The sequence below is a fragment of the Eupeodes corollae genome, chromosome 2 (assembly GCF_945859685.1).
Source record: "Eupeodes corollae chromosome 2, idEupCoro1.1, whole genome shotgun sequence".
Classification (NCBI taxonomy): Eukaryota; Metazoa; Arthropoda; class Insecta; order Diptera; family Syrphidae; genus Eupeodes; species Eupeodes corollae.
In genome coordinates, this window is record NC_079148.1 from 63,514,360 (window position 1) to 63,539,304 (window position 24,945).

At 34.0% G+C, this 24,945-nt stretch overlaps 1 protein-coding gene across 16 annotated transcripts in view; it reads left to right on the top strand.

Moving 5' to 3' along the window:
• LOC129945574 (small conductance calcium-activated potassium channel protein) overlaps positions 1–24,945 on the top strand; it is a 424,927-nt gene that overhangs the window by 268,849 nt on the left and 131,133 nt on the right. For 15 of the 16 annotated variants that reach the window (XM_056055387.1, XM_056055391.1, XM_056055393.1 and 12 more), the window contains one exon: positions 4,532–4,668. In XM_056055387.1, the coding sequence (XP_055911362.1) occupies positions 4,532–4,668 (137 nt within the window). Of the gene's footprint in view, positions 1–4,531; positions 4,669–17,825; positions 17,924–24,945 lie in introns of those variants that run through there. The other variant, XM_056055401.1, reaches the window with a different exon arrangement.

The window sequence follows — 24,945 nt, forward strand, 5'->3', positions numbered from 1 at the left end:
TTTTTCTAAATATCAGAGTTTAAGGATTGTTTTAATATTTGTAGAATGCAAATAGAAATAAATGTTTTTCAATATTGATTTTTCATGTGTTTCAGTTATTTTTAAATAATGAATGGCCTTAACGATATTTTGACATTTACCGTCATAAGTATTGGAATATAAAGCAATGCTACAAATTAACTCCAGTATTACAGAATACCAGACAAAGAATTACAACAATTAAAAAAATCAATTAATGTAATAAAATTCAATCATGTTCATACCATATACTATATAATGTTTGTAATGCATAAATACAAAAGTAAATTTAATTCATATCAACAAATAAAAGCAAATAAATTTACATGAAAATGATTTTGAAAAAATTGCTTTTTTATTCGAACCACTTATTTTGCCTTCAATGAAATTCAATTCAGTGAATTATATAGAGCAAAGCCGCATTGTCCTATTAATTTACATATTTGCATAGGTATATGTCCTGATATTTTGTTTGTGCTCAATGTGATATAATTTTATGCAACTTGTGCATTTAATAATTTATTTTAGAGGGAGCAGTTTATTGAAAAACTTAAAACTTCAATACATAAAAAAAATGTCAAAGCGCTAAGTAAAGTGCTCTTTTACTCGCCAGGGGGATTTAAAATTTAAAACTTAACAAAATTGCTGAACTCTTAACTTCAACTTGGATTTTGCAACTTTGGCTGGACTTTTGTCGTGCGAAGGATTGAAGAACATTAAATTCAAAAACTTTTCAGTATATGAATGTTTTTATGTACCTAAACATCTTAAGTTCTATGTGGAAAATAGTTTTAAACTCATTAAATCCATACATACAGTTACTCTCAATATTTAGCGTACACCAAAAAGAAAAAATTTGTTTTGCTTTTTTGAACTATTAACATTCAAAGTTTTGAGGATATTTTTTGTTGTTGATTTATTTAATATTTTATGTAAAATAAACAAGGGAAAACTAAACTAATTTCAATTAAAAAAATTAACAAATTGTACGCAAGAAGAAATGTTAAAGTTTTTTTTTTAATTTGACCTTAAGCTAATATCACAGCTTATAAACCCCGTGACTGGCATCGAATTGAGAAGTCACCATTGCCTTCAATTTATTTTAATAGCTTGGGTTACATACAGTTCTGGAGCCTTCGTTTTATTATTCCCACAAATACTCAAGGTCTTGTGACTAAGGTTTTCTTGAGCAGGGTTTCGGTATTTTAAAGCAACCATTCCTTCACATGTATATTGAAAATCGTTATCTTCATGAAACTAATATGTTGCTGGTAAGTTCAATTTTTTCTGCAGACTGAAGCATTTTTCATTGAAGGTGTCCAGGAATTTCTATTTGTCCTTAATTGTGTCAATAGGTAAGGTTAGGTTATAGTGGCTGATGAGTTCATCTGCTTTACAGTTACCTGGAATGTCTCTATGGCCCAGCACCCAGCAAAGGTGAATATTAAACTGTTGCGCCATCTCCATAAGAGATGATCGACAGTTATGGACTGTTATAAAGTTTGTAGAGACAGAGTCCAGAGATTTGATAGCGGCCTGGCTATTAGAAAAAAAAACAAATATCAGATGTTGATATCACGTTTTCTTTGAGCCAAGAGAAGACTTCTTTTATCGCCAAAAGTTCCGCCTGGAACACGCTACAATGATTGGGAAGGCGGAATGAGAGACTTAATTTCAGTCGTTCAGAGTACACACCTCCACCAACCCCTTCTTTTGTTTTTGACCCATCTGTGTAAAAATGGATTGACTCATCCTCCAAGAATGTCCTATCCTCCCAAAAAGATCTGGGAAGAGTTTCTGTCGAATTGCAGTAGGGGGATGGTGTAGTCTGTGTGCTTTGGAATTGATTCTAAGTACCTTAGAATTACGGAGTGGCCAATGTTGTTGTTAGTCCACTGCGACGAAGCTTTGAGGCGAATAGCAGAGCTTGCAGCTATTTGTTTGCTAAATATGTCAAGAGCTGTAAGGTAGAGCAAGGTGTCCAGTGTCGCAAACGGGGTCGTGCGAAGCGATCCGCTTGTACATTAGCAGGCTGAACGTTGGACTTTATTTAGCTTATCCCTGTTTATATATTTCTCTAAAGCAGTCCACGATACTGCCACACCATACGTTAAAATCGGTCTGATTACCGATGTGTATAGCCAATGCGTGATTCTGGGTTGTAAACGCCATTTATTACCAATAGCTTTTTGCAAGAAAAGATCGGTTTTGTGTGGGTTAACACCCAGTCCACACCAATCAGCCCAAAGTATTAGTCTGTCCAAGGCATTTTGTAAGAGTTCTTTTAAGATGTTAAGATGCTTTCCTGAAACTGCTATAGCAACGTCGTTCGCATAGGCTATCACTATGAAATCCTCCGCATTCAGACTAGTTAGGATTTTATTCACCACTAGGTTCCAGAGGAGAGGGGATAGAACACCACCTTGCGGTGTCCCTCTACTAACGAATCGTCTACTAGAAGAGTTGCCCAGTTTTGAGTTAATTATTCTGCTAGTAAGCATTAAATGAATTAACTCCCGAAGCGAACTCTCTACATTTAGAGATGTTAGTGCAGATGTGATTGCAGATGTGTCCACGTTGTTCAAGGCACCTTCGATGTCAAGGAAAGTTACCATAGTGAACTCTTTATGATGGAGGGAATATTCGATGGTGCGTACTAAAGTGTGTAACACTGTTTCCTTCAATTTACCTTTACAGTCTTGTGTTGAGACGAAGACAAAAGTCTTGTATCGCTACCCTTAAATGGATATCAATCAATCTTTCCAAGGTCTTAAGAAGGAATGATGATAGACTTATAGGTCGTATATCTTTAGGATTGACTTGTGAGCATTTACCTGCTTTAGGTATAAAAACAACTTCTCTCCATGCCAAAGGAACATGGACCAGGTAACGACAGCTGGTAAAAATTTCCTCAAGGATTGGTGCAATTATATCAGAAGTCTTTTGTAATTCGGCTGGTATTATTCTATCTTGTCTTGCAGATTTAAATGCTTTGAAGCTGTTGAAAGCCCATTGTAGCTTATCCCAGTTATATACTTAAACGTATAGAACTGTTGCAAGTTTCGGTAAGAGAACTACCAGGAAAGTGAGTGTCCAATAGTAAGTTCAGCGATTCATTACTTGAATTTGTCCAGGAGCCGTCTGTAAGCCTTCATGTAAATTCTTAGGGAATCTTTGTAGGAGTCCCAGTAAGAGGCTAATCTTGCAGCTTTGGCCTGGTTGAAAAGTTTCCTGCATTCTTTCCTGAGCCAGTCAAGCTCCGAGGCCCACCATTGTGGTTTCCTCTTTCCTCTTATGTGTATAAGTGGACAAGCAATTTCTAGCGATCTGTTCATAGCTGAGGTAAGGTCATTGACTTTGTGTCAATGCATTTAAAGGTTACCGTTCCACTTGCAGCCATTCACCCCTATTACTTGACACACCTTTTAAATGTTTAACAGTGGCATTCGAATACTCTTTCTTGAACTGCGTATTGGGCCTTTCTAAGCAATTTACCTTCTGTCAGAAAAAAATAAGTTTATTTAAAAATATAAAATACTAATTTAAAAGAATTTGTCAAAAACTTTAATGTTAAAAATATCAAAAGTAACGAATTACGTATTTCCATATTTGTATATGTACGCTGAGTTTTGGTAGTAACTGTACCTAAATGTAAACTTAAAGTATACAGTATACAAATTTAAAAATATAAATCGGGGCGTGTTGACAAATAAGTTAAGTTATTAAGTTAAGTTATTTGAGGGAATGCTCTTCTCTGTAATAACATAGCTATATGATATTAAGTGCACTAACAGCTTAAGACTGGCATATTTAAGGGTACATTTTTGGCTAAAATCATTTTCTATCTTGTTTTTTCTTAAAATTTAGGTTTCTTTACATATCGGGATCATACAAAAAACACAATTCTTAAAAATCTACCTAATCCATAAGTTCACATTCAACACATTCTTTTTTAAAAGAATACAACCTTTGACTTTCATAAAACTAAAGAAAATATGCATCAGAACATATTTTAAACCTATTTCAATCCATAAAAATATCGCATTAGAAAATAACACCGTTTACACAAATATTTTTCAAATGAAGTTACAAAAAAATCCAAACCTTTAGCTTGCACTTCACAAATGTTATAAATTTTAGAAAACCTATGAAGTTGAATAAGTTTTTGTTTTGTTCTAAACAATTTAAAAAATCAGCACCTTTGACAAATCCCTTCAATTGTTTTTTTTTTTTGTTTTGAGTTATGAATTATTGTGTTTGTGTTTTTAATGTTTTTGGGTGCCCCAAAGTTGTTCCATATCCCAAAGCTTCTAAAAGCCCACTTGCACTCCACCAACAACAAAAAAAACATGAATTATGAACCATGTTGCACTATTGTTCGTGCATTCAACACCAAGCAAATAATTGATTTATGAGCACAGTTAGTTATGTTTTTTTTTATTGTTGAAACTAAATAATAAAAATATCTAAATAAAATTGTTTGTGTTTTGTGTTTTGTCTTTTTAATTTATAGCTCCGCAAGCCAGCATCTACACTTTCAATTCCTGGCTCGATGAAAACACCTTCCATTGCGAATCGGGAACAGATCTCATCTGGATGCAACGAAGAAGCAGCCGAAGCGCTAGTGGGAATCCACTCCGACTATCCAAGGTATAATATTGTTTTTTTTTTTTTGATTAAAAAAAAGTTCTAATGTTACGCATACATACGGTTTTTTGAGATGCTGAAATCTTGATATTGAAAAAAGTGAGGAAGACAAATACAACATTTGTCGATTCAATATTCATTCTAAACTTAATTTTGACGAAAGAACGAACTTGAACTTAGCTTAAGGATAAATTGACATATTTAGGTTGTTAAGATGACTTTTTGTAGATAATTGACATTTATGTTTTTATGATGGAGTGTGTCACTTTCGAATTATAACTTAGATTTTGTATGAAAATATTTTGGCAAACCTACAAAATACCCCAACCAAAAGCTTTACATTTTTATTTGCGATAAATATAAGATCTCTATGGTAAGTTTTGGATTGGTAAGAATTTTCGAGCTCAAGATTTTAATAAAAAATGACATTACCATGGCAAAGAAGTCGACAAAAGTGTGTCTCATATTTTTTCCGTCTATCTATCTGTCTATCCAGGGCCGGATTTAGAGGTTCAGAGGCCTCGGGGCAGTAAAGAAGCGGAGGCCACTTCGCCCGAATTATTTTCATTTTTTTCACTAGAGTTTTTCAATTACTAAGTTATTATTAAACAAAGTAGATTATTTTAGTATTGAACAAACACAAACGGAAAAAAGATTTATCTTAAATTAAATTTTAAGGTAAGCAAACGGAACCTTTCGAGCTTTTTTCGCCGAAAAATCATTGATGATTTCGTTGAAATCCAGTTCCCAGAGTAAATTGCTTTCAATGCTCAGGAGAGAAAACTTCGGTAGGCAGGTTTTTCACATCATGGTTCGAAGCCTATTTTTTATAATTGTCATTTTTGAAAATGAGCGCTACCCAGTGGAATTTGTTACCATCGAAACCAAATTTATTCTCAAAGCAATTTCGAAGTTTGGGAATTTGCTCCGAAATTTTGGTTTTGGGAGAATTTGGTAGTAAAATAGTTCCGGCGATTGATCTGTTCCATAGTCCTTTTCCTTTTTGTATGAGGCAATCAAAGACACAAATGCCAACACTAGGCCCTAAATCATCCGGAAACACTTTCACCAATACTTCTGTTGCACCACTCATCATCTGTAGAAAGTGCGTTGCTTCATTCCTCACGATGCGATGTCTTTTTGCTCTTTATTAAAAGATATGCTGGTTAGAGCTTTACCCATTTCCGAATAGCCGTTGTCTAAGGCTTTCGTAGCTTTTTCCAGATTAAAAACTGGCCGCTTTTCTTCTCCGATAATTTCTCAATCAGAATTCGATGCCGCTCTGTACTGGCTGTGAAAAAGTCTAAAAATTCTGCACGAAATCAAAGAATTGAACAGCCGATGGACAAAGTACCAATTAGTCACTTATAATTAATTTTTCCAAGAATTCAAGAACACCGAATCAATGAAAAATATGTTTACTAGTGTTTTTTAGTTGGAATTTAAATTTTACAATCATCTATTGCCCCTCGTTTGTGGAGGCCCCGAGGCTTTCACCCCGGTTGCCCTCCCCTAAATCCGGCTCTGTGTACATCCACGACATTACATCCACAACCTGCATTGGGTAGATAACTACACAACCAATAGGCGATCGCTTTACAACATAAACATAAATGTTCGTCCTCTTTCTTATCTTCAGATAATTTATTTTCCATCCTGGTTCTTCTAGTATGAAATTAATAAAAAGCTGTCCAAAGGAAAAGGCTTTGAACGAACTAGTTGAATACGCAAACAATTGTTTTCGTTAAGTATGCTTACAATTATTTTTCATTTCCGGGATGAGTTGTCCAAGGATGAGTTGTGTCTTGGGATGAAACTAGCTTACCGACAAAAAATGGTGTGTATTCGATAAGTTTATTCAAATACACAAACTATTTCCCTTAACATAATATTTTCCGTGTATTTCATATTTTTATTATAATATAAAGTTATGTTTTTCAACAAATTATAAATTAATATTCAATAAAATACAATTAGCATAGTCTACGGAAAATTCTCTTTGTTTTGACACCTTCTTTGTTAAAATTAGTTCCGTATGAGAGCCGAAAAAGGGAGACATATGCTAACGAAATAATATATCTGATGATGATTCGTCCAGAGTCCATACTAAATTCCTGTTCAATCACTAAACAACTGCATAGCAAAAATATTTTTAATAAAAATTCGAAAATTTGTGTATATACAAAATTAGTTTAAATAAAACCGGTCCAACGAGGTTTTTTTGACAAATCAAAGGGCATTTATATCTTTGAAGACAAACTTATTTTAAAGGTATATTTTTAAATCTTATATAGGTACTTTTTTAAACAGACTCTTTGCATAAGGGAGCTAGTTCGTGCGATCTAGTCGTGCATTTAATTTGTTTTTAATTTGGATTCTTTCATTAAAAAATCGTTATTTTGTTCCTGAGTTTTTTTCGAGAACTAATCAATTTAAATTACTTTATAAGTAAGTACAAACTATGGAAATTACGCCTTGAGGTACTTTTTCAAATTTGGATGAAGGTTATTTTAAAGTTTTTTAACAATAAATACCAAGACAAAAGTGTGATATAGCAACCCATCCTGCATGCACGCTCACTGTTGACCGAACCGTTTTTCCAAGCTTTATTTTGGACGAAAAATGATCCGAAGATGCGACCACTCCGCAATTGGCTTTTCGACAAAAACATATAGATTTGATTTTCCGAGCCTCAGACGTCAGACGTTGTAGTTTAGTTTGTCAATGTTTCCGCCGCCATTCTTGCACAGCCAAAAATTCTTTTCAACCGTTCAAACGCAGTGCTTGGTATGCACAGCAATTAGTTTGGAAGTAAGTTTTCGATATTTCCTTACCTTGGAGTTCAAGAGCAAATTTACTTATTTATTTAGGCGTTATTTAGGAAACATCACTCAAAAACCCCTTCATAATGTTATTTCGAAACATTTCATCTAGAAAATGAACAAACCAATGGAATACATTTGACGTTCTTCTTTAGCCGAACCTTGAAAGAAAGTTAACAGGGAAGGTGTGCAAACAAACATTTAAGATTTTTAAAGAAACTATAGTTTTTCTTGTTCTTTTTCATTCTTTTAAATACATTGGAAGGGGGGAAACAATTTAATTCAAACTGAAAATGACGAGTGATGTAAGTAAGCAAATACCTTCACCTTAAGATATGTAAAATAAAAAATTAAAATGGTTAACCATATGAAAACTATCAATAGTACATAAATAAAGCAATTCATGTCTTTTAATAAAGCTTTTTACTTTGAAGGACCTGCTGAAAATAGTGGTTAAATGAACATAATAAATACATCTGCGTTGAGTTCAATATTTCTGGTTAAAAAGCTGCCATACCAGCTTGGACCGAAGTTGGTACGGCATCTTGTGACTTGATTTCACAGTTCCACGCATTAACCATTACCATAATTTATTTTTATATTTATTATAATTTAATTATCTTTAGAATAAATAAAATCATTTAGAAAAAAATGCTCTAAAACAAAAAGTACCAAGAGTCCAAAAAGCATCAATACAAATTTCAAACCCAGCCCAAGCTATCCTCGTATACTTGCACGAATTTAGCAGTTTTTTTTTTCTAAATTCAAAGGATTCTAACATCCTGTTACAAGAAGTTTTGGAGCAAAAGCAAAATAAACTAAATGCATTTTATTTCAACGTCAACGACAGCAGGAACGACGACGACTACGAGTACGACTACGATGTCGAACGTTACGCTATACGCTACAAAACTTGTATCTGATTGTGTCCTTGATTGTGCTGAGTTGATAAAATTAGTATAGTTGATGAAATTTGTTCTATATGGTATACTGGATAGGTACTGTTCTACAAAGATTATGGCTGTTGGTTTCGCTTGAAGTTTATTTTTCTCATAATTTATATTCTACACGACTTCACCGGAAAAGGGATAGTGCGGTTGAAAAGTTTGGTTCATATTGAAAAGTCTCGAAACCGGGTCGGGTCTTTCACATTTCATTTTCATTAAGTCATAAGCTCTTTATTTAATAACATATACTGTTTGGTAACGTATGTTTGGTGCATCTTATGCTGCATGCTGCATGTACACGATACGGTCCGTGTGGTATGAATTGGATCTTGATATTTTGAAAGTTGAAAACCGAATGAGGTTGAGTTTTAGAGGAGGAAACAATAAATTCAAAAAGTGGATTTTGTGATTGTTCTGTCGAATTTATGTAAGATGATGCGTTGTTTAGTTCTTCGAATAAAATCCAATGTTTTGTTCAAAATACCGCATAAAGTCAAACTATATTGGGTGTAGTGTATTCTTCAAAACTTATTAACAAGGGAACTGATTGGTAAGGACAGAAATGTAAATAAAACATATCGTTTAAATATTGTAAATATCAACTATATTTGCAAAGAGTATTTTTGGACAGACTTTTAAGTTGAAATCTTTTTTCGATTAGCATTAATATTTATTGATTCGAATATTTGCAAACAAAATTGAATTCTTCAATACACACATTTTTCGTACAACTATGAAGAAAAGTACTTATGCAAATATTGCAAATGATGTGAAATAGGGGCAGTACCCGTGGCATGATAGTTAGTGCGTTGGACTGTCATGCCAGAATTCTTGTTTTCAGTCTCAGCCTGTGACATTTAAAGTTTATTTCACGGGTACTGCAGCTTTCGAGGAATCGACAAATCCTCCAAATCCTCATAAAAATGATTTCTCAAATTAGCCGTTCGGATTCTGCTTAACAGAATAGTACTCGCGCACAGGAATGGTGGAGAATTGTAAGTCACTAGGTATCTAGTTCTCAATGGACTGTTGCGCCACATAGATTTAGAACACCAAAATTTCGAAATCAAAAATCTTGAATGAAAAAATCTAGAAAAAAATACTCGAAATGCAAAAACTTCGCCATAAGATATTCAAATACAAAAACAATAGAAAAAGAGGCTGGTATGAGACCCACACTCTTGCTTGTCTTGCTTAAAATTTGTAGGTTTTCAGTTGAATTATTCCTACAAATTTTAAAATTATCAACAGTGTTTTTTGTATAAGGAAATAGTTTACTTTGAAAATCTAGTTTTGATAAATAGATTTTTATTCGAAAAAATGTTTACCAATTTCTTAAATTTTTACAAATCGGATGAATGAAATTAATTTGAGAGATATCAAGAACCGAACATTGATTTTCACCAAATTTGCATACTTTTTTTTGTTAGTAAGTTTGTTATAAGTTTGGAAAAGATATTTGAGCCGAAAATCAATTTTTACCAACTTTTGTTAAATTTTCTTTTAAGTTTTTATTTTTTCTAAAAAAAAATGTCTATTTGATTTTTTTTTTTAAATTTTACCAGATGTTAAAAACGTTATTATTCGTTGCACAAAATTGTTTTGGAGATAAAATCATTTTGCATTCGTAAAATTTTCTAGGTGCCAAATTTTCGTTGATTTATAAAAAAAAGAATTGTTAATTGGAGTTTTTTCAAAAAATATATTGGTTGGTATCACGTTACAATATATTATCTAAAATTTAATTCAAGTCTCTAACATTTCCGTTAGTAAGAAAAATAAACTGCTATGGTAAAAAATCCGCCCACGCAATTTTCTTGAGAGCCCTTTCTGCATCTTTCTGCCCTATTATCTGTATAACAAAATTTATTTGAAGTCGATATCTCTTCTGGTTCTTGAGCTATGGACGACGAGAAAAACATCGCGAACGTAAGGACGTACAAACGAACGTACACACGCACGCACAGACATCTTTTTAAAAATCTTTTATTTCGACTCTAGGGACCTTGAAACGTCGAGAAATTTCAAAATGGTCAGTTTGACAAATCGGACAAAAAACCTCCTTATTTATTTTTATTTCTCAAATGTTAAAATGGTCGTACCCTAGTCTCCTTATTTAAACCTTAAACGTTAGAATTTTTTTACAAGCACTTAAATATCACTTCAAAAACCATCTGGTTTGATGAAGAATGTCGACAGGCAAATGCAGCCAAACAATAAGCACGCAAAGCGACGCTGTTAAGCGCTACTCATTAGCTCTATGATCAGAAGAGGCAAGGGAAACACCGACTTCTCAGAAGAAAAAAAAGAGAGAGTATGGGAAGCGTGCGGTCGAAGATATTGCGAGGTTTAAAAGCAGGAATGAAGTTCGAAAGTTTTATGAAAAGCTGAAACGAAATTCACAAGTACATAAACCTCGAGCCGAAGACTGCAAAGACGAAAGTGGAAACATCATAGTGGAATCGCGAGCAATGCTGAGGATATGGAAGGGCCAGTTGTGCAGACTGTATAACGGCGATGACGAACCGAATTCCGCTGTTAGGCAGGATGATCCATTGAACATAGACGACGAAAGCCAACAATCCCTTCTTCCCGACATAGAAGAAGTAAAGATTGACATATTTAAGCTGAAGTCTAACAAACCCACTGGGTTTGGTCTTGGCCTGAAGGCCGAGCTCTTCAAAGCAGCTAGAGATAATTTGGTTAGGAACATGCTCCAACTTATTGGTAAGAAATGGTCGGAACAAAGCATGACCGATTAATGGAAACTCAGTATTGTTTGCCCAATTCTAAAAAAAGAAGACCCTCTTAACTGCACCAACTAAAGAGGCATCAGTCTACTTAACACCGCTTACAAAATCTTTTCTGCCTTAATATATGAACGTCTAATGCCTATCGTCAAGAATCCACAGTTGATCAAATAAACATATTACGGTAGATCCTGGAACAAAACCTGCTAGCTCATTCGTTTGTGCAGGATGACCAAGGAGAATTCTCGCTGCTCCATTAAGAAAAGGTGATGCGCTGTCAAAAGTATGCATAGAAAGGGAGTGGAGGAGAAGATAGAACGACAAGCTGTACGGGCTGTATAACGACTTAGACTTAGCTAGAAGGGTAATCCAACGACTTGAATGGCTGGGTCACGTAAAGCACATTTAAACCAATGTTTTGGCCGGAAAGTGTTCGAATCCACACCCATAGGACAGCGCAGTAAAGGAAGACCACGTATCACGTGGCGCGCACAAGTGAAAGGCAACCTAACCCAACTTCGGATCAAGCTAGGTGGAGAAGTTTCTTGGGTGAGGTCCTAGTTCACACAGGACTGTAGTGCCACCTTAAGTAAATAATTTATTTGGGCAGGTGCTCCTATAATTCAAAGAAGATCTCTTAAAATGATAAGTGACCGTTGTCTAATTTAAACTTTTGCATCTCTCGAGCACCATCCGTCGTAAGGTTTCATGTCTCTCATTATCTTATCGCTACTTCCATAAGCAATGCTCTAATAAAATAGCCAGTTGCATTACTTCCCTCAAAAAATTCAACCGTAATATCCGTTCTTTTCGGAATGTCCATTAGTTTACACTTGAGCCCAATTTCGGTTGTACTGTAAAGTACAGAGATTCTTTTTTTAGTCGCACTACACGAATGTGGAATGCTTTACCAGACTCAATATTTCAACTCATTACAATGTGCAGGTATTCGAAACCAATGTGTATCGGTATCTCCTTTCAAATCCTATCCTCCCTTCCTAATTACTCGCAATGTGTATAATCATTATAAGGGTATTTATATCTCCTTGAGATCTCGTACAATATAAAAAGAAGTAAGTGAATAGTCGCGTTATTATGTTGGAAGGTCAAGTTTCAAGCTCAACAAATGTCAGAATATTTAGCAAAATTGCTTTCTTTGCCCTCATGCTTAGCTGCAGGAAGTCTGTAATGACCTCAAGATCAACTGTTCCATACAAACAAGCAGCTCTTTCCAACACACCACCTCCTTCACAGCTATGACTTAGTTTTAAGTATTTTTTTTTCTCAAATCATTTTTTTTTGACAGGAGGAAATCTTCAAAAGACACTTGGCAGTATTCGACACCAAGTAGTTTGGGATCAGGACCAGTCTTGCGGGATCAACTACAGATTTTTCTTTCTTAACTTTGTGCAATCACTTTGTCGGAAGTTTAAACTTGTAATATTTTCAAATGTTTTTTTAGACCATAAGCTCATGAGGCTTGGTTCTTCTTAATCTCCGAACATGGTTTCTTATATTCAAGACGGACTCCATTTCAGAATTAGTATGACTTTGCAGTCTCTGGTTGTGCGATATAGCGTATTTTTTAACAACTTTTGTAACCATTTCTATTTGTAAGTTACGTGTAGATCGGTATTTCTTATGTACCAAGGTGCATTAACTATTCCACGAAGGAATTTGTTTTGGAATTTTTGGATGATTTCGGTATTTATTTTCTTTGTACAGCCCCATAAATGGATTCCATAGGTCCAAACAGGCTTTAGTACTTGATTATGCAGCATTATTTTGTTTTGGATTGATAAATCAGAGTTGTCACCAAGTAACCAGTACATTTTTCTATGCTTCAAGTTTAGTTCTTCTCTTTTCTTTTTGATGTGCTCTTTCCACTTTAGCTTTGCACCCAAAGTCATTCCAAGGTATTTGGCAGTATTGGCGTAAGGTAGGTACAGATTGATTATTAATGATTATTGGATTATTGTTTATCTTTTTATTGGTAAAGTTTATATGTGAAGTTTTGTTTCATTGAGTTTAATACGCCATTTTTCGGTCCAAGCTCTCACTGTGGCGACAGCATTTTGTAGTTTTACTCCTGCCTTAGAGACACATTTGTCGGGTACAAAAATTGCGGTATCATATGCAAAAGTAGCCACTATGGTGTGATTACCAACTGGAATACCCCTTGTGTATAATAAATACAGGGTAGGACCTTGGACACTTCCTTGTGGTACACCGGCTTCTATTTTCTTCAATTCCGAGTATTCTTAATCGTACCTTACTCTAAACAATCGGTGTAAGATGTACGATTTTAATATTTCAAAGTACTGTCTGGGAAGATCCCTTTGCAGTTTGTACTCAAGTCCCTCAAGCCAAACCTTGTCAAAAGCTTGAGCAACATCTAACGAAATAGCTGAACATACTTGTTTTTTTCTAATGCTTTTTCTGTTACATCCGATATTCTATGAACTTGGTCAATCGTGGAATGTTTATTTCTAAAGCCAAACTGATGGTTTCTTCTATGATTTTGCTAAGTCTCTTCAACAGCAGTTTTCAAAAACTTTTGCCATAATTGGTATAAGCGATATTAGTCTATAAGCCGTCACTTCTGTTAGTGGTTTACCTTGCTTTGGTATGACAATTACTTCAGCAATTTTCCAATGGTGTGGGACATCAGGAAGAGTAGAAGAGTAAAAGTCCAACGACTAAGATGGCTGGGTCACGTAGAGCGCATGGAAACCAATGCTCCGGCCCGGAAAGTCTTCGAATCCGCACCCACAGGACAGCGCAGTAGAGGAAGACCGCGGATCAGGTAGCGCGCACAAGTGGAAGGTGACCTCACCCAACTTGGAGCGCGAAACTGGAGACATCTAGCTAGGGACCGAGCTAGATGGAGAAGTTTGTTGGGTGAGGCCCTAGTTCAAACATGACTGTAGTGCCACCTTAAGTAAGTAAGTAAGTGGGACATCAGGTGCCTTAAGGCATGCATTTATTATATATTGGAGTTTTATGAAGGCTTTCAATGGCATTTCTAACATAACCTGAGCAGTAATTAGATCGTAACCTGGTGATTTTTTATTTGATAGTTGATGTAAACACATACTTTTTATTTATTTAAGTCTTGCAATTGGTATTTCACTTTCATCTATCTTATTAACAAAATGTAAGCTATTTTCAGCCTCGTTTGATTAGTATGACTTAAAAACATTCCCAAGATGTTCCGCGAAAAGGTTAGATTTTTCTTTCGGGTTACCGATCCATTTCCCATCTTGAGATTTCAAGGGCAAGTTTTGTAACTGCGGTCTTTTCAGGCGCTTGGCTGCTTTCCATAGCGAAAAATCGGTTGAAGCATCAGTCGTTAAATTCCATAGGTCTTTACTGAGTGAATCATTTTTGATTTTTTAAACGTTGTTTTATCATCTGGAAATCTAGTATTTTGCCATTTTCTTCGAGCTCTTCGTTTTTCTATTATCAACTCTCTTATTTCTAAAGGATATTTTATTTCATTTTGTCTTCTATTAGAAAATGTAGGAGTACTTTCTTCAGCGGCCTGTTGCACATCAGCAATAAATTGTTCCACTTCATGGTCAATTTGCTCGATTGTATCCATGGGAAATCTTAAATTTATAAAACTAAAAAGCCTTTCTCTAAAATAATTCCACTTTGTTTTCTTATTTAAAAGCTTTGGATTACTTTTTTCTAGTACTTCCGAAGATCAGTAAGTTGGCGACCTGGAGGAATAGAATTCCTCCAGGAATTTTGTTGATATTAGTATTGAACACCAATGGGTGTGTTTCGCATTGAATTCTCCGCCAACAAGAAAGTTATGCCCAAGAAGAATAAATAGATCTGTAAAGTCATCTTCTATTGGGGAGCGCCTTGCTTTCTTTTTCATACTAATACTAATAGTTGTTACTTGCATATTTTCACTAGTAAACTTGGTTACTTCATAATGTTTTAAGCTTTCTTTTATAAGAATCGCCGATCCACCTCTTGCCTTGTCAGCTGGATGTGGAGCGTGGTAACATGAATAGTTTTCTATTACATTATCTAGACTTTGCCCATTGCAGAAATGAGTTTCGGACACCAGGCAAATATCGATATGTTTTAGATCTAAAAAGATTTTTAATTCGGATAAATGTTGTATAAGACCGTTTGCATTCCATGTAGCGATTTTAAGTGTTCTGTCCATCATTGTTCTTAAGAGCGACTTTTTCGCTTAGCAGTTTGATTTCAAATCCTGTTTATCAATTCTTTGAAGAATAAGTTGTAGCTTTTCTTTCATTCTTCCGCACATTCAATTCAACAATATAAGAATAGGCTTTCTTTTCATCGCTTTTACTTTAAACGGTTCCTTCTAAGTATTGTTTTCAATTCTTGGAATTTTTTGGCATCTGGGCAGCCTCTATAGCTTGCCGGGTGATTACCACGATTTTTAGTTGCAAATCATTAAAAAAAATATAAGCCTATCAGTACTTTCAAAATTGGACTGTTTTTCGTCTGGGCAACTGGTTTTTTTTATCCAACTTTTTGGAAGGTTTTGTTGATCGACAAATACGTTTAAAAGTATAGAGCAACTTCGGCTTTAGCTAATTATTTCTTTAATTTTTGCAACCGATTTAGAAAAATCTTAGACACATCCTTAAATTACTCGTCTTGAAGCTGTTGTTGTGCTGTTTTTTTATTTCCCTTCACATAATAGAAACCATTCCAACTTTTATCAATTGTATAAGCTTTTCCACGCCCGGTTAGATCTTAGTATCCTAGTTTTTTTTAAAACATTTATTTTTCAAAAAAAAAAATTACTTAACGACGTGAATTCCACTGAAACACACAAAAAGTGTGGATTTAAACTTTCCAACACTTGAAAACGCTTTTAGACAACAATAAAATTCTCGGCGTACCTATTCAGTTGACTCAACAAAAGACTTCTTCTATTTCTCAATTTCACACCATTTACTAGAAGTAATTTCTTAAGGAACTTCCAACAAAATATATACACAAATATGTACACAATTTGCATCATAAGATTTTTCTCATAGATATAAATCATGAAGAGTGCATTAAAACTGTCAAGGCTTTCCGAAAGAAAAATATAAGAAGTTTTGAAGAATCAACATTCCATGAGATAAAAGTTTTAACTAAGGAGCTAAATTCCATAAGTTTCTATTCATGCTCAAAATATTGTGTGAAAAATCTTTCTAGTTGCTATAACACATCATCTGTCAAAAACTTTGAAATTCATTCTTCCAAAATAATAATAAGGAATTTTCTATTGTATGTATGCAGGATTTTCTGTGTAAAATATTAAAAGAAAAACTCACACTTGATGTTGGAAAGTTTTTTCTTGGCGATGCGATGGTATATTTTTGTTATTTTCATCAAAAGGTCAATTGAAGCGAAAAGTTCTGACCTATTCATTTTCATTTTCTACTTGCATGTTCTATAAAACTCACCGCCCATTGCAAAACTTCACTGTCAACGCCGCCCCCGCCCTTTATAGTTTCTTCAAGAACTTCATTTTTTGTTCAACATTTAAATAACTATTATTAGAGGACTTAATCATTTGTGACATCAAGTTAAGCCTTTATATGCTTTTTTTTTTCAAAACACATCAATGTCGACAAATTTAGGAACATCTGCAAATGACCTTTGGTTGTTTGAACTCTTGGCACTGTGTCAATAATAATCAAATGTATGTACAATGCAACTTAACAATATAATTTATCTATTACATTTTGATAGCTACGATGACCTTTCAAGCCCCTATGCGCTTGTATAAAAATCTACTACAATAAAGTAGGTAAATAAAAGCATATGTTCTATTATTTTAAAGACAAACAAAACCATTATAGCCACAGCACATGTACTGTACATTGTACAATCAAAAACAAAACAAAAACAACAAAAAGTAAATAATTAAAGTCCTGTAAAGGATATATTGTGTCACTCGGCCATCAGAGAGCAGAAAGTTAAATGCTGTCAGCACGGACAGGACATCGAGCGAAACGGGACGCGACCGACGTACTAAGCATATTGATTTGACACCGTTTCAAACTAATTGTAAAAGTAATGGGTGGTGACAAAATTGACGTTTTAGGTTTTTGTTTTAGTTGTTGTTGTTGATTATTAAAGCCTCCTCGGGTTAAGTTAACGACGACCGACGTTTTTATTCGTAATATTTGTTTCGAAGCTAAATAAAAAATGTATTAGGCAAAAGGCAGGTATTATCCTTTAGACACTGTGTTTCCTCATCATCACGTTTCTGTTTTAACTCATACATATTATATTATACGGAATTGGATGCCACACCAATGCGTAAAATTAAGCAAGGGAAAAATACCGAAATTGATATAACGAGAGTCCCTTAAGAAAATTAAGTAAAACTACAATAAACCTAAGTAAATATACAACAAAATTTATATACAGGACGTGAGTGCGTGCCAGGAGGAGGTGATGGTGTGGTGTTGGTTGGTAGTTGATGGTTGAAAATGAAAATATCTGCAGTGTTTAACTTTTGTATGTAAAACAAACAGAACTCTAGTGTTTATTTAACTGTTTTAATGTTTTCAGACATTCTGTCATCGTATATTCGTAACTGAAAAACTAAAAAATAAAATACTTTTTTTTAGTTTAGTCTGAACGTCAGAAGAAAAGGCTTTTATTTTTCAAGAGGCCTCCGAGCGGTTTTATTTAAGTGTTTTGGCATGTATAGAAAAATAAGTTATAACGAATATTCGAGCAGGTAAGGTTGTTCAAAACCAACGCTTCAAACATATTTAATGTTATGTAAGATATATTTTTAAAGTTTAAGTTCTGCAAAATTGAGACTAATTTTTTCTGTTTTTTTTTTCATTATTTTGTAAGTGAACAGTTTCATAAATAAAAAAATAAATTAAGAAACTGGCAAGCACAGCACATGTTGAAATAATTGACCCAAAAAATTAATATATTTTATAAATTTCTTTCATTTTACCTGCAAGATGCCGTTCATTTTAAAATATCCGCGTAATGGTCCTCGTGCAGTCCTTATAAGAAATTCCCATCACTTAGGGCGTGATTCTGAAAGCATAATTAAAAGAGCTCCATTGAGTAATGATGATTGTATGTGCTTGAACACGTTCATTATTAAATTACTTAATTGAATTCATGATTGATCCATATGGGACTGAAGACATGTGACTGATGTTGTATGTTTCACTTTCTTCATTTATCGTATTTCAACATAGTTTCTTGCAAATTCCTTCGAGCGTACTCAGTTTTCTGTGTGATATTTTCTTTTTGGCGTTACGTTTTTGTTTTTAATTTGCAGTCGAATTAATATGAATGTAGACGAAGAGTGAAGTTTCCTTCCGTGAAAATGACTATATACATAATTATTTTTGGTTAAAATGTTAAAATCTTTAAAAATTCCGTAAGGATATATGAAGCGTAAATCTTCATTTTAAAATTACAAGAGCATATTTATATTTATTATTTTGTGTCTTTCATTTCAATAACTTGATGAGCTTTTTATTAAGTTATAGACCCTCACAATACCGCTACTAAAGATCAAGGCTTGGACTTTTTGTATTTTTTTTCTTTTTTTTTGTAAATGGAAAAATTATCTTTTAATACACTCAACTGAATCCATATGATACAAATTTGGAAACAAACTGAAGAAATGAACTCAAAGTTCTTTCGACTAAGACTAAAATTGATTTGCAGCCTTGTCGGTCGGCGCTGGTGGTGCGATGTTTGTTGAAACCACTTTAATTTCTACAAACTCTACAAGATGGGAATAAAATCCTGAGATAATTGGTTCCCATGGTTGTCTATCAAAAGTTCACCTTGCAATTAAATAAAGGCACATATTTTTTTAACCAAGCTTAAAATCGCTGTGTTCGAGCTCTTTTTTCTTTAAGAACCGCAGACCTCGAAAGCTATCAATGATATTGAAAAATTTTAAGCACCAAAATGTTGGGCACACATTTTTCCAGTGCCGATTAACTTTATATTTTTTTGATTTAAATCAGTTCTCAAAATTTCAAAAAATACTTTTTTTGCTGGGAATGCAGATAGACGGTGTGGGATGCGACCCACACTGATAACTTTCCATCCGTCTGTCGGTCGCTTGGTTTGCTTCTAAGTTTGTAGGTTTTCGTGTTTTGTTTAAAAAGTTGTCAGTTGCAATATTCTTAAAACACTAAAAACTACCAACAATATTTTGCAATTGATGAAATAGTCTGATTTCAAAATCTATTTTTGTTAACAAGATTTTTAGTCGAAAACCAACTTTTACCTATTTTAGTAGCATTTCATAAAGGTTTTTATTTCTTTTATAAACAAATACAAATTATATGAATGAAATTAATTTGAAGTCAATATCTTTTATTGTTCACGAGGCATCGAGAACCGAAAATCAATTTTTACCAAATTTGCGTACTTCCCATAAGAAGTTATTGTAATGGGTCTGATTTGTCAAATTGAAAATTTTGACATTTCTCGACGTTTCAAGGTCCCTAGAGTCGAAATAAAAGATTTTTAGAAAGATGTCTGTGCGTGCGTGTGTACGTACGTTCGCTACGTTTTTTTTAATCGTCCATAGCTCAAGAACCAGAAGAGATATCGATTTCAAATACATTTTGTTATCCAGATAATAATACAGAAAGATGCAGAAAGGGCTTTCAAGAAAATTGAGTGGGTGGTTTTTTTACCATAGCAGTTTGAAAAAAAGGTGAAAATTTTGGTTAACCCTAAATATAGTACGAGCCAAAAACGCTAGAGACTTGAATTAAATTTTATATAATATATTGTAAGGTGATATCAAAGAAGTATATTTTTTGAAAAAATCCATTTAACGGTTGATTTGAATTTAACCTCCAAAATTTTACGACTAAAATATGATTTCATATTGTTTTTGACATCTGATAAAATTTTGAAAAAAAATCGAATTGACAGTTTTTGTACAAAAAATTAAAAACCGAAAAAAAATTAACAAAAGTTGGTAAAAAATGAATTTCGACTCAAATATCTTTTCAAAAATTAAAAATATTGGCTTCAAACTTTTTTTATTTCACAGAAAATATTGTTTTTGATATTCAGTAGATTTAGATTGGTTTTATTATTTTTTCAATGATTAAATTCCTAATTTACAAAAACATAAAAGCATGGCATTTTGCCGTCTGCCTAGTTGACAACACATGAAAATTTCACATAATATGAAAATTTGTTTTTGAGCAATAATTCGTATGTATTTTTGCAAAATATATTTATAAAAAAAAAAAAAAATTAGTTTATCTTAGAAGCTTTCATTTATGATTTTGTTTCTGTAGAGAAGAGCTAGCCTGCAGTATTTGTATAATTTTTGTATATCCATATTGTTAAGCAGTTGTATAATTTGGCTTTGTGTCAACATGTCACTTCCGAGTACATCCCTTCTGATTGATCGGAAATTTACCCATAAAGTGAAAATTATCTTCTCTTTCACCTAAGTTGCACAAAGAGCACACAATGGTAAATCATCTCTATGAGGTATGTAGTTCAGTGGCATAAGTTCGCTCCGCAGTTTAACCATCATTGAAATCTCGGCTGTACTATTGTCATCCCTAAAATAATTTTTCTCCTCCAGGTTATGATTCAATTGGCTGTATAGTTGTCTGTAGATAGATCCTGTTGCCTCATTTATATATTTATCACGATGTTTTAAGTCCACTGCAGCAATGAGTTGATAAAGCGAAGTTTCTAATTCTTCACTGCACAGGTTTAAGGCTATCCCACATTCTGAAGCAAGTTCCAACCAATCAGCGCACCAACTTGTCTTTGTCCTTATGACTTCAAGAGCTACTATTTTAGGTAGTCGATTATCATCCATCTTCAAGACTTTCGTGACATAATCCATTTGCATTTTTAATGTTCGAATGAACAATGGCGAGATTCCTGTTTCTAACATGATAACGTAGTTAGGTGTGCTACGCGGAAGCTGGAAGATTCTTTTGCAGTAGTATCGTAGAAGATTTTCCACCGTGTCGTACTGCCTTGTACCCCATGTCTGAGCTGCGTAGAAAAGGATTGATGCTGATATCGCTTCAAATAATTTGAATTTACTGCTGTGTGCTATACTTTTGTTATGAAAGCATCTATTCCATGTAGCACTGATTGCACATTTTGCCTTCATTAATTTTTCCTTCAGATGTTTTTCCATACTCAGGTTTTGCGTGAAAATAACTCCTAGATATTTGAATTCTGTTACAACCTCTATATTTTGTCCATTATAATGCCATTTTTCGTTTGCACATTTGCGGCCTCTTCCACTTTTGAATATTAAAATCTTGTATTTGTCAAGGTTAACTATCAGATTCCAAACCCGACAGTATTCGAATAATCGGTTAATCATCAACTGCAATGATTCAGAAGAGGCTGCCAACAGAACAATATCGTCTGCAAACATCAATAGTTTTATTATCATCCCCGCGTACTCTACTCCACATGGCAGAATGTCAGATCATCAATGAACAATGCGAACATGCTTGGGCTCAATGTACAACCTTGCCTGACTCCCGATTGTGTTTTGAATTCTTCCGAAAGCGCTTCACCATTCCATACTTTACTTGTTGTGTCGTCGTCGTAGAGATTCTGTATGACTCTTCCAAACTTGCATGACATACCTTTACTATATAGCTTATAAAATAGAGCCTTTCTATCGATCATATCGAAAGCAGCTCTAAAATCGACGAAGAAGGCATATAGCTTCTTTTTCTTGCGAAGGAATGTTTCAGCCATACATCTAAGGGTAAAAATATGATCGATCGTTGAATATCCACTTCTAAATCCTGCCTGGTACTCCTGCAGTAGTTTGTCGCTATCAATCCATTCGTTGAATCGTTTCTGTAGTATTAGTGTAAATATCTTGTATGAAGCATTTAGGAACGATATACCTCTGTAATTAGCTGGTTCAGCCATGTTTCCTTTCTTGTGAATCGGAAAAATAATCGATTCTTTGAATTCATTTGGTATAGTCCCGGTTTCCATGATATTGTTAAATATGAAAGTTAGCCTTGTGAGTAGTTCTGGTGTCCCATACTTATAAAATTCAGCTGATATGCCATTCGAACCTGCAGCTTTTCCATCTTTAAGCTTCGTTACAGCTGATATTACTTCTTGGTAACTAATTGTAGCATCAAGAACACCACATTCATAGGCTGGTATAGCGTATTCCACCGAAGGTGTCTCATGTACTGGATTCAACAGTTTTTCAAAGTGAGCTGCCAGAAGGTTTGGACTCAAGTTCGTTTGGATTGAAAACCGTTTGCCATTCAGCTGTCTTGCCAAGTTCCAAAAATCTTTTGAGTTTTTGCATAGCGCTAATCGTCTTGATTCAGCTTCGTAGAAAACAGCCTTTTTTTTATTACATATTTCTTTGTACGCCTTATTAGCCATCAAATACTGGTGTCTGAAATAGTCCTCATTTGAGGTCCTATACGCTCTTAACCAGCCAAAGGATAATTTTCTGTATTTTTTACAGTCGGCATCATACCATGGTGCCGAAGAGTTTCGCTGAGTGTTGGTGTTAACTGTGTATTAAGATGCTTTGATTATCTCTTCTATCTGAGGTAAATCGTAAGTTCTTTGGCATATCAGTGCATTATTTAATCTCAATTGATACTCTGACTTGTGTTTCGATTTCCATTTTATTTTCGGTAAGGTATTCATAATTCTCGATTCCTTTGCTTCTCTGGTATTAAGTTTAAATTTTACGGCGATTGGAAAGTGGTCAGAGTAAGGTATATTATGGATTTCCAAATCAACAATCATTTCATTCCATTCACTACCTACCAAACTATAATCAATCACCGAGCTACCTTGTCCTCCAACAAAAGTAAATTCTCCGTTCGTATCCGATAAGCTAGTTCCATTTTGAATTCTTAAACCGTATGTATCGCATAGTTCAATAAGCTTCAGTCCTCTTGCATTAACAATAATGTCCTTCGAATTTCGTTCAATTCCCAGGATCTCATTTTCATTTTCCGCTTGTCTTCCTGTCCTCGCATTCATATCACCCACCACCAGCAAGTTAGATGTTTTACCTCGAGTTATTACACCTTCTAGTTGTTCAAAATCTGTATTCCATTGATTGCAGTTGATATAAGTCGGCAGGATTCGGAAACATTTTTCTTTGTAAAACAGTTCAACAAAAATAACGCCTTCGTACACTTTAAATTCGCAACACATATTTTTAAGATTTTTTTTTAATCCGAAGAAGCAACCTCCACTAGCTCTTCCCCTTGATTGTGTTCTAACAGCTGGAACTAATTTTAATTCAAAATTCCTAAATTTACTTTCAAAATTCGTAAAATTATTTTCCATAATAAATGTCTCATATAAAAAAACAAAATCAAATTGATTAACAAATTCATAAAAATCTACAAACAAAGTCTTATTGGTTAATCCTGCAACATTATAAGAAAGTATTGTATAATTAAAAGATTCTAAACAATTTTCATTTTTTCTAATTTTAATTAAACTATTTTTATGGCAGACGGCATTACAATCAAACATGTCTCGTGTGAACACCACTTGAAGTTTGAGAAGCTCTGGTGTTGTCTTCTGTTGACTTCTCATTATTCCAGTCTTCCAGCGTTGTCAGATCAAATGTGTCACCAACCAGCTGTTTAAGTGTAAACAAACCATCTTCTGCGTCCGAAATTATTTTGCCACTTTTATCGAAAAAAAATTTGTTTTCATCAATCAAAAGGGTTTCTCCTTTAATTTGGCACTTAATGCCCCTATTATTTAAAGTGATGTTTCTTCTCAGATTGTTTAATCTTTTTCTTCGTTCTCTCGCCGCTGCTGGATAGTCCTTGTGAATTGTTGTGCCGGTGTTTTGTAGCTTATTCTTTGCTCGAAGAATCCGAAAAACATCTTCTGTGTTCGCCATTTCAACAATTACATTTGTCGCTGATCTTCCGATTTGTTTTGCTGTAGTTATTTTATCCGAGTTGTTTGTTTGCAATAAATCAAGACAGATTTCTTTCGCTTTCTCTACTGCGTTTTGGCTATTAGTAGGGTGCAAATGAACGACAACATTCTTTTCGTTTGATTTTTTTTCAAGCAACTCCACTTGTTTCTCCAACAAAACACATCGGGACTCCATTTTGTTCAGTTGAGTCTTTAGTTCAGCGTTGCTTTGTTTCAATATAGAAATTTCAGCACTTATTCCTTCAATGTCGGATTTAGTCGCTACATCTTTCAGCTTTATATCCAAAGAATTTTGCAGCATTTTGTCTAATTCGCTGATCGCCATATTGCCAACTGGGTTTATGTTTACCTTTGAATTAGATGCTTTAGGCGGTGTCATTTCCATATAAGTTCTTTTTGCTGGATTTTGGTCTTTCACAGTTGGAGATCGCGATAAGGGCATTTTTTTTTGTTTTATTTTTAACAAAACTCACCAGTAGTTTTTTGTTTTTTTATTTTGTGTTGAAATTTTATTTTAATTTATTATAAAAACTGTATTTTTAAACTAAAATATTTTTCTTTTTTATTTAAATAAAATATTCTTTTTACGGAGCTTTAATTTTCACAAACTTTCACTTATTAGCCAGAGTTGCCACTGATATTCAGTATTTTTTATATAAAAATCCCACAGTCCGTTTTTTTCATAAAAAATAAAATCTACCAAAAATAGTACGCAAATTTGGTAAAAATTGATACGAGTACATATAGACAAACTTTTAAACCGATGGGAAGTAATCAGTGTGGGTCGCATTCCAGCCTTTTTTTTTAGAG